Below are 15,816 nucleotides of genomic sequence, written 5' to 3' on the forward strand. Positions count from 1 at the left end.
GTGTCCTAGTAATTATAGTTCAATAGCTTTAGTACCAGTTATTTCCAAGATATTTGAAGGCCTTATTAAGTATCAATTTAGTAACCACTTTACCGTAAACAATTTATTAACTCCTGCACAGTTTGCCTTTTGACCAGGCCTACTTACAGTAAAAGCTGTTGTTAACTATGTACTAAATGGGTTTGAAGATAGAAAACAGATCTTTGAGACTTAAGCAAGGCTTTTGACATGGTTTCACATGATATCTTGATTGAGAAATTAAGATTCTATGGTATCTTGGGCACTGAACTTGACCTATTGCTATCTTATTTGTTAAATAGAAAACAACTTGTAAAACTTAAGGATCACAGATCTAATCCTTTGGAGGTTAAACTTGGGGTTCCTCAAGATTCTGTTTTGGAACCCTTTATCTTTATTGTATATATATATATATATATATTATATATATATAATTTGTCTGTTTTTATAAATATTAAAAGCATTCTATATTCAGACAATATCAATGAATTAAAACAACTGCACTTAAAAGATCCACTTCTGGTTTGAAACAAAGAAACTTGTTGCTAATAATGACAAAATAGAAGAAATTAATTTAGTCTGAGTACACATGAATCGTCCTCTGTAAAATTGTTAGGCATTATATTAGATAGTAAGCTGTCCTGGGTTGAGTTATATATTAGACTTGCCAGAGTTGGGTTTTTTATATGGAAGCTGAAATCTTGCTCAACTACTAATTAAATTTTAAATGACTATTATGCTTTTTTTCATTGTTCCTTTATTGTATGGCGTAACCCCATGGGTAACTCGAATGGAGCTAAAAATGTTTTTGTGTGGCAAAGGAAGGTACTTAGGAGTTATTGCTGGTGTTAGTAATAGAGATTCCTGTAAAAATTACTTCATTAATTTTAATATTTTAACTGTACCTTGTATATTTATTCCGTATATTTTATTGTATGTCAAATACCATTTTAACAAATTACTGTAACTTTAAGGTCTCATGTACATAACCATATTACAAGAAACAAAGAAAAATTAGATCTGAACTATGTTAGGCTGGAGAAATCTAAAACTAGCCTAATTCATAGGTATAAGATTTTTTAATAAGTTACCAGTACCATACAAAAATATTAATAATATTAAATAATATAAGAGATTTAAAACAACTATAGAAAGTTTTTTTATCCATAAGACAAATGAAAGAATATTCGCCAACACAGCCAAGTTCCAAGGAGTGACATGCACCATTATCTAACTTAGTGTTGCTTATATATAAATGAAGCTTCAAGTCTATACATCAGTTTATTTTCAAGATATCGTGCGGACAGACAAACAGATAGAAGTGGACATTAATCCAACTAAGGATTAACCCAATCTTTTCAATAAGGAGTCTTTCCCTCCTTACAAATTAAGATAATTCGATTTACACAAAGCAGGTCCCCTGCTCAACAACAACCAGCCTATCTCAAGTATACCCAGTAGCGTAGCCAGAAATTTTGTTTGGGGGGGTTCCGAAACCGGGGGGCGTTTTGTGTGTTATTTGCCAATGAATTTACTGGTAAAAGGTAAATACCAAAAATATGGAGCTTTAGTAACACGCCTTATAGAAAGTGGAAAGATGTAATAGGCAAATTAAACTCTCACAGCAACTCTAGTACCACAAATTTTCTTGTATAGCTACAGAAACTTTACAAAATTCAATTCTGGCCGAGAAGAAGGCACCAAAGTGATGTTGGATTCACTGGATGAGAAAGAAAAAGAACAAAACAGAGCTTCACTCAAGCGTATAATTGACACAACTATATTATGTGGAGAAAATGAAATACCCCTTTAGGGACATTGGGCCACTGACGGCCGAAAACCCTTTAGAAAAGGAGGGCAATTTTCGAGCGTTGCTCGGGTACAGATCAAACTAACGGTTGGAAAATGCACCGGAAAAATTCTACTAATTAGAAGTTTGGCTACTTTGGATTTCACTGATTGAGGTATTATAAATGAGTTATAATGACGATTTTTTTTGTATCATTACAATTGATTTGTATCAGAAACTTGAAATGGCACGTAGTATGGATTCACACAGGACTTTTTGAATGGGTTAACACATTCGCTACCGAAATGTAAAAACTTTTTCGTTAATATGGACCGGCTGGCACACATATGTGCCGGCTAGTTGATTCTTATAGACCGATGGCACATATTTGTGCCGCTCGGTACAGTTCCAGTGGACCGACGGCACATATTTGTGCCAGTGTGTAGTATTATTAAATAAAAGGCTGTGGTAACGATCGGTCTATTCTTTCGACTTCATTCTTTCATATCGGTCTACAGGGATGTCTGGCACATATTTGTGCCGTTTGGTCTCTCGGTATGTTCACTTTTTCTTCCTTGGTGCAGTTCAAGGTCTCAGGTCAAAAAAGCCATGACCCAGTCAAATTGAACAAGAGGCTACGGTGTCATGTTTGTAGAATAAGACAGAAAAAAGCGGAAAACAACTTTCTTCACATGTTCCAGCTGCACAGATGAAAAGGACAATAAATTCGGACTCTGCATGCCAGAGTGTTTCAATGAATTTCACAAGTGAAAAACTAAAACAAAATGTGTGTTACCTAAGACATTTTTATTTCCTAACTGTTTTATGTCAAAGATAAAATGTAGCTCATTACATAAATGGAGTTATAAATAAGAGACATTTGTGTGAGTTTTTTTTAGTAACATATTCTGCTATTTCCAAAGTGTTTATCCAAAGATCTTGTTTTAGTTTGTACAATACACATAACTACCATGTCAACACTAGTTTTTATTATTTTCCCAATGTGTCCTAACACAGTTATGGCAATTTTTTACTTGACTTTCAACTAGAAAAAGTTTATATTTGAGGTTTAGCCTAAGCCTAATTTTTTGCTACAGACCGACCGGCACATATATGTGCCACTAGCCAAAATGTATACAACGTAAAAAAAGGGATGTGGAATCAAGTTATACGTTTGCCTAAGGCTATAAAATGATATATAAATTGATTTGAACAAAGTTGTACTCTTGGGCTACGGTAATGACCACACTACTTTGAGCTGGTCTGTGAAAAGTGCCCAACTCACACAATGGTGGTCTATCTTGATGGACCTACCGGCACATATATGTGCCGGTTGGTAGCGAAACGTGTTAAATATACAGTGTGTATCAAAATGAATGACCTGATTTTAAAACTCAATATCTATTGCTAAAAATGTACTACAAAAAATATATTTATTGCAAAATACTCACAAAATCTTTAAGTTTTAGGTATGTTATTACAAATGTTCTATATGTCCACCAGCAGCAGCACGAACAACATCCAGACGATAGCTAAATTCCTCATAAACCTTACACAACATATCTGCGTTCACAGACCTTATTGCGACAGTTATTCTGTTCTTTAGTTCTTCGATGTCATGAGTTAGAGGGGGAACAAACACTTTTTCCTTCACATATCCCCACAAGGAAAAGTCGCATGGAGTCAAGTCTGGTGATCTTGGAGGCCAAGAATGAAGGGCATTATCTCAAGGTCCCGTGCGCCCTATCCAGCGGTGGGGCAGAGTGTTGTTGAGAAGCTGCCGAACATTGTTGTGCCAGTGAGGCGGAGCTCCATCCTGTTGGAAAATTAACCTAAAACTTTAAGATTTTGTGAGTATTTTGCAATAAATATTATTTTTGTAGTACATTTTTAGCAATAGATATTGAGTTTTAAAATCAGGTCATTCATTTTCATACACGCTGTAGATTTTAATGCTTTATATATCTAAAGTAATTTCTTTTTGTCACATTCTCACTAAATCTCCAAGTCCATAAAAGTCCTGAAATAACAACCTACCCACTAAAAAATAAGTAATAATCAAATTCTTCAACTAATAACTAAAAGTAATTGTGAATCAGGGATAAATAACAGTAACAAAAATATAAAAAGCCAAAATCTTATATATTACAAACCAACATTCAACAAGCCATTGTAATAAAACAGCACAAATATTCAGTATTGTAATAACACGAGTATAATAATATATATAAGGGTTTAACAAAGAGCTAAAAAGTCCAATTCAAATAGGTTCAAATTTTTATACAAAAATATCCAAGGCCAAAAACTATTATGAATGAAAAGTTTAATTTAATACGAGTTAACACCAGCAAAAATCTTCTATGAAAATAGGAAAAAACCGTTAGATTGACAACCAAACATATAGAAATATTTTATATATAGGCATTTATAACCTCCTTGATTGGTCTTTGACAAACGGGACATATAGGACTGACAGATTGGCAGATTTTCTCTCCGCAATCCTCACACAAACTGACATGTCCGCAAGGGTTCATTATTACCTCTCGAGGGTTCTCCATGCAGATAATACACTTGACTGGATCAGGCACTTCAGAGTCAAATGCCTGTTTTCTCATATCTTTCCTTGTACGGCCCCCCTCACCAGAATGTACTTTGTATACATTCTCTTGCTTCTGTACCCCACTGAAGACAGGAGGGCTCCTCCTACTAGTATGTGCTGATTGTGCTGAAGTATGTGCTGATTGTGTCTCATTGTAGTCAGATACCAACTTGTGTGCCAAGAAACCCACAGCAGCAGCACCCCCCGCTAGCAGAAGGCTCCTGTATAAGAAAAATATACAATTAGAACATTTATTTTTCTCACTTAATTTTTCAAAAATACTTACAACCAACTGCATGAAAATATTGCAGTGAGAGTTTGTCACCTAGACACTCTCTATGTCCGACATCCCGCTACTATGCTGTGACTTGTCAAAGCCGTCCTCAAGAGTGTCAATAGTTGGTCACCTAGACACTCTCTATGTCCGACGACATCCAGATACTATCCTGTGACTTGTCAAAGCCGTCCTCAGACTGTCAACAGTTGGTCACCTAGACACTCTCTATGTCCGACGACATCCAGATACTATCCTGTGACTTGTCAAAGCCGTCCTCAAGAGTGTCAATAGTTGGTCACCTAGCCACTCTCTATATCCGACATCCCGATACTATCCTGTGACTTGTCAAAGCCATCCTCAAGAGTATCAATAGTTGGTCACCTAGTCACTCTATGTCCGACATCCCGCTACTATGCTGTGACTTGTCAAAGCCGTCCTCAGACTGTCAACAGTTGGTCACCTAGAATGTCCGACATCCCACTACTATGCTGTGACTTGTCAAAGCCGTCCTCAAGAGTGTCAATAGTTGGTCACCTAGACACTCTCTATGTCCGACGACATCCAGATACTATCCTGTGACTTGTCAAAGCCGTCCTCAGACTGTCAACAGTTGGTCACCTAGACACTCTCTATGTCCGACGACATCCAGATACTATCCTGTGACTTGTCAAAGCCGTCCTCAAGAGTGTCAATAGTTGGTCACCTAGCCACTCTCTATATCCGACATCCCGATACTATCCTGTGACTTGTCAAAGCCATCCTCAAGAGTATCAATAGTTGGTCACCTAGTCACTCTATGTCCGACATCCCGCTACTATGCTGTGACTTGTCAAAGCCGTCCTCAGACTGTCAACAGTTGGTCACCTAGAATGTCCGACATCCCACTACTATCCTGTGACTTGTCAAAGCCGTCCTCAAGAGTGTCAATAGTTGGTCACCTATACACTCTCTATGTCCGACATCCCAATACTACTCTGTGACCGAACAACAAAGTAATGTAGAGGACAGTTTTTTAGGCTAATGCAAATTAATGTTTGTTGTATAAGAAACAAAATTCTAGAATAGGAAGAATTAGGTATAAAAACGAAATTTAATTAATTGTGTATATCAAAGTATTGGTTGACACCAGATTGGTTTGACACCAGATTTATTTTGATTTCCTGAAGGATTCACTACAGAATACATAAAGAACAAAAGTGGTACATGATCTGAAAAAGAGTGGTCTCCAAGAGTGATGTCATAGAAGTTCCTATTACAGTTAACAATATCATTGTCAATACCAGACTTTAAGCGAGTAAGTTGATTATTAGAAAGAGAGAAATTTAATTCTCTGAGAGGGTTTATAAATCTTAAGGAAACTACATTATTTCTACTTATGTTACCCATTTCTATATTGAAATCTCTAGCAATGATTAGTTTTTGATTGTGTTTTTGTAACTTTTTTATGGTACATTGTAAATCATTAATAATTATGCAATATTATTTATTATTGTTAATTGCTTTTGTTATTAAGAGTAAAACTCTTTGATAACTCGAATTTTTACCAATCCACTTGAGAAAAAATTACTGTGCATCTACCGTGTAATTTTACCTCTATAACTCAAAGTCCAACTCTCTTTAAATTGACCTACACAAATCAAATTCTACGTCTATAACTCAAATTTTCTTTTCGGGACTCGCTATCACGAAAATCCCAGGAATACAATGTAAGGCTTAAAAAAGCGTGTTGGGATCTGTCGGTGAATCATCTGTCTGCTGCTCGCCAGTCCTTTGTTGCCTGCAAGTCACACGCTACGATACTGTACTTAACCTTTAGTTGTGCTTTTACTTACTGAGTCGCGATGAGTGCTGAAGGAAAGGTTAAAACTTTGACTATAGGCGAGAAGTGAAAGAGCTAGTGAATGAGGGATCAGGAAAGAAAGACATAGCTGCTGAGTTCAACCACTTGAACCAACAATCTCAAGCAAAAGAAAATAAGAGACTTCATCTGAGTTATTGTCAACAAGTTACGTGAGACATTATTTACATTCTTCAGTAATTTGGTTACATTTTGATACACAACAGTTTTAGGTTGAAATTTGTTCTTGGTTGTAGGGAATACAAGGTAGTTTTTATCTCTTAAACTCGAATTTTCTTTTCTTTATCTCTATATCTTGTTTACCTCTGTAAGTAAAATTCCGTTAAATTATAACTTTAACAACTAGAACTATACCAACTCGAACCAACACTGAATTCCCTTGATATTTAAGTTTCGACTGTACAATAACAATTATTAATGCAGTCAATTAAATACAGTAATTATGTATTTTATGTTTAATTCTAGAGTTTTCTATTATAGCCATGTTTTGATCTTTCAAACTGAAGGAGGTAGATGGTTTGGACACAGGGTCAGAATACTTATCTATCCAAGTTAAATAATAACAACTGAACATTCTACTACTGTCAAACTTGTATATAACCTGCATCTATAAAACTAATTAAGGTTACTTACGAAAGAAATCCAGATCCTTGGGATTGTTCTTCTTTTTCTGTAACAAATTGAATTTTTAAACAGATGTAAATCAACTGTGGTCAACTATTAAAAAGTTTGATTATTGACATTAGAGCTGGCTGTAGTGTAAACTACCTTGACTTTAACCCAAAACAAAAATTTTAAACTTCAAATACAAAACATACTCATTATAATATTATTAGTTAGCTAGCATTAGCGAAGCCTATCACTGGAAACTTTTAATTTCTGTCTGTTTGTCTACATAATATCTCGAAAACAAAGTAATATATACAGTAGTCTCGAAATTTTGCATAAAGTTTCATTTCTACTTGACAAAAACTGAGTTTGATCGCGGTACATGTCACTCTATGGGATTTGGCTGTGTTAGCGAATATTTTAGCGAGATTTTAACATGTGATATTTTTAATAATTGAGTAAATTTTGTCATGATGGAATTATTCAGAGAAATATTTTATTTGAAGAACTTAAATTTTACATGAAATTCTATTTCTACACAGACAAGAAAAAGTTCTATTAACTAATGGTGGTGAGATAGTCTATAGTCAACAATAGAATTTTCCCCTTGATTATGAATCATTCTGAGAAGATTAACTTTTCAATGCAATAAGTTATTTCCATTTGAAATCCCTCAACGTATGTGCCACCAAGTGGTTAATTCTACATCTATAACTCAAATTTTCTAGAACTCAACATTCTTCTACATCTATAACACAAATTAACACTAGAAACACGCGCTAGTGATCGATGAACAGATGATTGCGACTCTGGTGGCAGGTACTTGAACCACGTAAAAGCAGGTGCACTGGCTGTTCACAGCTGTCCCTTAGGGCTGATATATTTTCTCAGAATGATCCATAATCAAGGATTTCACTGAATGTCATTGAAGACCATTATTCAGTAGGCTGACACAATTTCTCTTTTAGAGGAAACATCAAGAGACCAGAGGGGTGTAAAAATTTCTTTTCTATATGATTATCTCTCTGTCGATCTGTCCACAGGACATACCAAGAATAAAATGAGCCATAAATTCTGCAAGCAACTTCAGTTAAGCTTGTTATGACATGTGGTGTGTTGTACTCCTAACTTGTTATAATAGACAGACGTTTTGTAGTTTATATATATATTATACACACACATACACACGCACACACACAGTTGTCTGAATATAAAAAGTTATCTGTGCAATAATTTGCTTGATAATTGTAAGAATACAGAATTCCTTAGAGACATCTAAAACATATGACAGCCATTTGTTCGAAGTGTTTTGTTTATATGGAAATAAATTTTCAACTGAACAACAATAATATTTCAAATATAACTGACATCTGCACTGTTCTTTATTCCATTAACAATACTGAACATTCATTGCAACTCAAATATGACCTGCGACTGATTTATAATATAATAACAAATACCTACAGCTTTGTATGCAATTTGCTGCTGAATGATAGCGACCTCATAGGCATACCAAACACTCTTGAGATAAACAATGGCTCAAGGTTGAATTAACCAACTACTGATCAGATTTCAAAAAGTCTTTTTTAATAAATTTTTTTAATAATTTAAAATTCAAACTATATTTCTGTGTGATTTGTTTAAATTTTGACATGCATTTTTGATTTATAACATCTAAAACCTAATTATCTTTAAAACAATAGTTTGTTGATTTTTGTTTTGAGTTTGATTAGTTGATATTGATGAACCAATAAAAATATATCATGCAGATAACTTTAATTTACAATAAGTCTCTTCATAAAAGCACTCACAAAAATGGCATTTATAAAAGTTAAAGTTAATGGCATAAATTAAAGTTATCTGCATGATGTATTTTTATTGGTTCACCAATATCAACTAATGATTGTGAAATAAATATTGTGATACACATTCTTGATTCCTAATTCAGATCAATTTTTATTTATTAAGCTACAGTGTAGAACATTTTAATGCTGTAAACTATGGATTTATTTTGTTATTTATGTTATAACACAGGTATTACATGTAAACAAACTATTACACCAAGTTTTATTAATGTTTCTAACACACATCATATATTAAAAACAATACATTCATTAGTCATAATTATAGATATGTTGAGTTTTGTTCTAAAACTTCTTAAAATCCCATGATCTATTAAGAGAACAGTTGTAAAAATTTCACAGAGCTTTGAAAATAACTGGGGTAACATATTGATTATCCTGAAATTTGAGAACATGTTTAGTAAAATTTAAACTAAACTTAGTCTACCATACTCTATTTAAAATAAGAATGATTATTAACCATCAAAATGTTGATGATATTCACATGTAGTGCTAGACGTTCTTTTAAAGATTTTTACAAGAATATGTTGAATGTAAATAATAAGTGTGCAACAATTTAACTTAAAAGCTTTCTTTGTCTCTTTCAAGTTATCTTTTTACAAAAAGGCCTATCAAGACTAAAACAGCTTTGGTAAAAAGCTTCATAACTTCATTGACAAGTTAGTATATGCTAATAATTGCATGCAGTAATAAAGCTGTATTGAAGTTGAATGGAAAGCTGATGATGGTCCAGGGACATCCAATATCCAAGTTAAAAGGGTTAGTAAGGGTTTTTATGTGGACTTTTGGCAGTTTTATTTTGTGAACAAGCAGTGAGCAAATTGCCTGTCATCAAACATGTAAAATATTAAAATTAATGTAGGCTTGACCTCAAATTGACATTGAGGGGCATAAAAACATGGTACTTTGGGATGATACCGACCACACCCAGACATGAATCGTTATTTGACATTTTGCTTCTACTGATTACTAGATTAGCGTAGAACAATATTTCGTCAATATAAAACAGTAGATAACGTGACTGCAGTCTCGCCGCCCGTTCAGCTGTTGCGTCGCTTTGTACTTCCGTGTTTTACCCGTACATTTCTCCAAATACAAAAATTCAACAAAAAAAAACATTACCAAACAAAAACTAAACTCTTTATTGAAAAAAAAAAAAACACTCAAAAATTGTTTTTATTCTTGATCACACTCCGCCACCCAAAATGCGAGTGCCTCCAGCCGAAGGTGCTGCCGAAGCCCACGCTGATGTCAACGAAAGAAAAACATCCCTCGAGATAGTACCTATCAGTAAAATATCAAATTCTAGAGGGGCTGATCAGAAATATAAATTAAATTATAATGGAAAGGCAATTATGTACCGTGCAAAAAACTTAAATAATCATGTGATGCAGCGCGGCCTGCCGTAATCGGGATTCTCGAGAAAGATAAGATAACAGCGACAACAATACTGATCACAACAGCTGGAAATGCTTGTAAATTTGTAATTTTGTAATTAAAGAGTTGTTTTTTCATTCTATCATGTTTTTTTGGTACTTTGGGATTATACCGACCACACCAGTATGAAGAACACAAAAATAGAAATTTATAGAAACAAACATGATAGAACGAAAAAACAACTCTTCAATTACAAAATTACAAACTTACAAGCATTTCCAGGTATTGTGATCGGTATTGTTGTCGCTGTTATCTTATCTTTCTCGAGAATCCTGATTACGGCAGGCCGCGCGGCATCACGTGATTTGCACAGTACATCATTGCCTTTCCATTACAATTCAATTTATATTTCTGATTAGCCCCTCTAGAATTTGATATTTTACTGATAGGTACTATCTCGAGGGATGTTTTTCTTTCGTCGACATCAGCGCGGGGCAGCACCGAAGGTGCTGCCGAAGCCCGCGCTGATGGCCGGAGGCACTCGCATTTTGGGTGGCGGAATGTGATCAAGAATAAAAACAAGTTTTGAGTGTTTTTTTAATAAAAAGTTTAGTTTGGTAAATGTTTGTTTTTGTTGAATTTTTGTGTTTGGAGAAATGTAGAGGTAAAACACGGAAGTACAACAAAGCGATGCACCAGCTGAACGGGCGGCGAGACTCTGCAATCACGTTATCTACTAGACGCTCGACTTTGACCTCTGTCTGAGGATGGGGAGGTGTTTGCGATAAGACAATTCCTGTTTTATATTGACGAAATATTGTTCTACGCTAATCTAGTAATCAGTAGAAACGAAATGTGAAATAACGATTCATGTCTGGGTGTGGTCGGTATAATCCCAAAGTACCGTTTTTTTCTATAAATTTATATTTTTGTGTTCTTCATACGGGTGTGGTCGGTATAATCCCAAAATACCAAAAACATAAAACATCAGTTAATAGCCTACATGACTTCAAATTATTAGATGTCATTTTTACTCGAGCCTATTGGGCTGCAGTATAATAAGCAGCCACCACAACAATCAAATCAGAGTACCAAATTATCAATTTAGAAATATCTAAACTATCTATTACAAAAATGTTCTAATTATAGTTAATTACAATTGCCAATTCTTTTTAATGTATTTAACGAATAACAATAATGTTCCAAATTAATTCAAACGAAATAAAATCATTTGAATGGAATTTGAGTAATGGCTGCAGTACAATAGCGATGTAGCCCGTGTGTGTTATACATTGTCAGACACGTTTATCCTTCAAAAGTAATGAAAAGTAGTAAATGTTACACTTTGGATTGTTACATTTTACAAATACACATTGCCTAGTTTTCTATTCATTATTAAATTATTACTTTTTTAGATGTAAAACAGATGAACTATAATAAGAAATACTTAAAATGTTATTTGGTTCAACGTAAATATTTCAGTAGTTTATATAATCTTGAATATCGATGATTCACCTATGGTGGTGACTGCTTGTTAAACTGCAGCTGCCTATTGGTGTAAAGGAAGACAAATTTAATGTAGCGTAAAGTAATGGGAAATTTAACTATTGAATAACTATGATGCTCATTTTGAAATCATATAATCCAAAATTACTTGGCCTACTTAGGCTGATAAATTACATGGATGATCTTTGAACATTTTCCTTCATGTCATAAATGGTACATAATCATCAATATTTGTGACTATCTAAAAATACTGAAAACAAAATATCAAATCAAATAACAATATAGTTCTGCTGGTTTTAAATCTTAAAAATTAATATATTTATGACAGATAAAAATCTATCTATGCTATTTATATTTATAAAATGTTACAAAGCAAACAATGACATTTACTTACTTTTGAATACTTTCTAGGATAAACGTGTAAACCTGACTCCTTGTGACATAAGAAACACATGTGTAACTTACATTGTCATTGAACTTAGTAGCATTAGTCAAATACCTAACGCATGATTTTACTTTGAATTGATTTGGTGCAATAATGTCGAAATGAATTAAGTTTTATGCTTTTGAAATTGTATTTTAGTGAAGCTATACTTTTACGTGTAAAAGAAATATATTTGTTTCAGATCGTATAAAATAACTAAATTTTAATTTAATTATGTTTGAGCAGCGTAGTACTTACGATTCCTTAGGCCAATCTGTAATGGTATTTCTGCTGGTACTGAGTCAAAACTACATTCAATAATTAAAAAGTCATAGTTTGTTTGGTTCAAACGAAAGTAGAACATGATTTTCAATATATTAAAAATACCAAATTTAGGATGTTCAAAAAATTTTTTCTCAAGGGTGTTTTTTTTATCTAGTCGTTTTTGTTTCAACTTTCTTGCAGCAGAACGCTATTTGATTTCCACCACCTTTAATTCTAGTTTTATCTCTTCATTACAGATACCAGATTTGATTCATTGGGTACCAAATTTAAAAGGGCAAGGTCATTATCTTGTAAGCATTAAAAAAAACATTTTAAGATAATAATTGCATATTCATAGCCACTGATCTTGCTGTCACTAGCCTACTCAGTATGTAAATGAGATAAAAACAGCTGAAAATGATTAATTATAAATAGGATAATAGGTCAAATATATTCGATGAGTTTTAATCTGTAATCATAATTCGAATGTGGTGGTAGCCCCTTATTATAATGCAGCCATATCTTGTGCCTTCACGCTATCTGAAAGCCATGTCATAGGTTCAATCACAGAAATTTGTGATCAACACCCTACCTGAAGAGTTCCAAGAAATTGTAACCTTGAATAACTTATCCACCACAAGAAACAAAGGCATAAGCTGACATTGTCATCTAACATGGCATTAGCTGACATTGTCATCGACATTGCATAAGCTGACATTGTCATCGTAAATAAACATAAATACAACTTTGAAGTCAAAAAGCTATTACATATATACGTGTGTATGTTTAGAGTGTATACCATATAGGCCTAGCAGACGTAACTTATAAACGTTTATTTAAAATTAGAATTCCCTAAATACCTTAGATGGTTCACAATCAATATTTAATGAACCCTAACATTATCTTCTTGCTAATTGGTAATAAAAGAATTATACTCACTAGCTCCTGTATTTCGTTGGCTCATTTTAATAAAGGCTAATAAGTAACGAAAATGAGAAGATTCTTTAGGCTATGTGGTACTATTTATTCAACGTAGGTTTTAAAACAGAGCGATTAAATATACAAATTCAGAACTTAATTTGATACAGATCTATGACTTCTATTCACTCTCATTAGATACGACGTATTTTACCACAAAACTTCGTGCCAATGCCAATTAGTTACAAAGGGAAAAAGGTCAATTTTCTATCGGTGCCAACAAAGAAAACTTCACAGCCCAACAGAGTACAGACGAACTCTTCAGAGTACAGACGAACTCTTCGTGGGCCACCCACACACCACCGTGAAGTTAGCGTTACTTTATCGTCCAGACCGTCTAGTGCATCAATGTTGCAGTCATCAATCTGAAGGCGTTAACAAAAATTCAAAAACTGAGATAAATTGTATAATACTAATTATAAAAACGATCTTTCACAAAATCAACACAGTTTTTTCTATTTATTACTTTCCACAAAGATTTCCCATTAAATGTGTCATGAATAAAAATCCCAAATATAATACCTAAGTAAACCGTAGGAATGTATCGTAAAATTGACGTCCTCTAATAAAAGCCACTCCTGAGATTAAAACAAACAAATGCCCGCAATTAAACTTCATACACAGATGCTCTGTAAGCTGAACTTTAATATACCAACGTCAAAAATGTGGTGTCGGCCGTCAGAGGTCCTATCGTCTAAATTAAATGCACCTTTAGACGGGCGTTCTCGAATAAAAGTCACTCCTGAGACTAAACCAAACAAGTGCCCGCAATGAAACTTTGTACACAGATGCTCTGTAAGCTGAACTTTAATATACCAACGTCAAAAATGTGGTGTCGGCCGTCAGAGGTCCTATCGTCTAAATTAAATGCACCGTTAGACGGGCGTTCTCGAATAAAAGTCACTCCTGAGACTTAACCAAACAAATGCCCGCAATGAAACTTTCTACACAGATGCTCTGTAAGCTGAAATTTAATATACCAACATCAAAAATGTGGTGTCGGCCGTCAGAGGTCCTATCGTCTAAATTAAATGCACCGTTGGATGGGCGTTCTCGTATAAAAGTCACTCCTGAGACTTAACCAAACAAGTGCCCGCAATGAAACTCTGTACACAGATGCTCTGTAAGCTGATCTTTAATATACCAATTTCAAAAATGTGGTGTCGGCCGTCAGAGGTAATATCGTCTAAATTAAATGCTCCGTTAGACGGGCGTTCTCGTATAAAAGTCACTCCTTAGACTTAACCAAACAAGTGCCCGCAATGAAACTTTGTACACAGATGCTCTGTAAGCTGAACTTTAATATACCAACGTCAAAAATGTGGTGTCGGCCGTCAGAGGTCCTATCGTCTAAATTAAATGCACCGTTAGACGGGCGTTCTCGAATAAAAGTCACTCCTGAGACTTAACCAAACAAATGCCCGCAATGAAACTTTCTACACAGATGCTCTGTAAGCTGAAATTTAATATACCAACATCAAAAATGTGGTGTCGGCCGTCAGAGGTCCTATCGTCTAAATTAAATGCACCGTTGGATGGGCGTTCTCGTATAAAAGTCACTCCTGAGACTTAACCAAACAAGTGCCCGCAATGAAACTCTGTACACAGATGCTCTGTAAGCTGATCTTTAATATACCAATTTCAAAAATGTGGTGTCGGCCGTCAGAGGTAATATCGTCTAAATTAAATGCTCCGTTAGACGGGCGTTCTCGTATAAAAGTCACTCCTTAGACTTAACCAAACAAGTGCCCGCAATGAAACTTTGTACACAGATGCTCTGTAAGCTGAACTTTAATATACTAACGTCAAAAATGTGGTGTCGGCCGTCAGAGGTCCTATCGTCTAAATTAAATGCACCGTTAGACGGGGCGTTCTCGTATAAAAGTCACTCCTGAGACTAAACCAAACAAACGCCCGCAATGAAACTTTGTACACAGATGCTCTGTAAGCTGAACTTTAATATACCAACGTCAAAAAGGTGGTGTCGGCCGTCAGAGGTCCTATCGTCTAAATTAAATGCACCGTTAGACGGGGCGTTCTCGTATAAAAGTCACTCCTGAGACTTAACCAAACAAGTGCCCGCAATGAAACTTTGTACACAGATGCTCTGTAAGCTGAACTTTAATATACCAACGTCAAAAGGGTGGTGTCGGCCGTCAGACGTCCTATCGTCAAAATTAAATGCACCGTTGGACGGGCGTTCTCGTATGAAAGTCACTCCTGAGACTTAACCAAACAAGTGCCCGCAATGAAAC

At 34.7% G+C, this 15,816-nt stretch overlaps 1 protein-coding gene across 1 annotated transcript; it reads right to left on the minus strand.

Moving 5' to 3' along the window:
* Positions 1 to 3,930: 3,930 nt before the first annotated feature.
* Positions 3,931 to 13,831, minus strand: LOC124367218 (RNA-binding protein MEX3D-like). The gene is made up of 3 exons (XM_046823879.1): positions 13,523 to 13,831; positions 7,175 to 7,211; positions 3,931 to 4,627 (listed from the first exon to the last, which is right to left on the minus strand). Exons 1-3 carry the CDS (start codon positions 13,545 to 13,547, stop codon positions 4,219 to 4,221), a joined length of 471 nt encoding a protein of 156 aa, XP_046679835.1. The 5' UTR covers positions 13,548 to 13,831; the 3' UTR covers positions 3,931 to 4,218.
* Between the last annotated feature and the right edge of the window lie 1,985 nt (positions 13,832 to 15,816).

This window comes from Homalodisca vitripennis, chromosome 8 (assembly GCF_021130785.1).
Source record: "Homalodisca vitripennis isolate AUS2020 chromosome 8, UT_GWSS_2.1, whole genome shotgun sequence".
NCBI classification, from domain to species: domain Eukaryota; kingdom Metazoa; phylum Arthropoda; class Insecta; order Hemiptera; family Cicadellidae; genus Homalodisca; species Homalodisca vitripennis.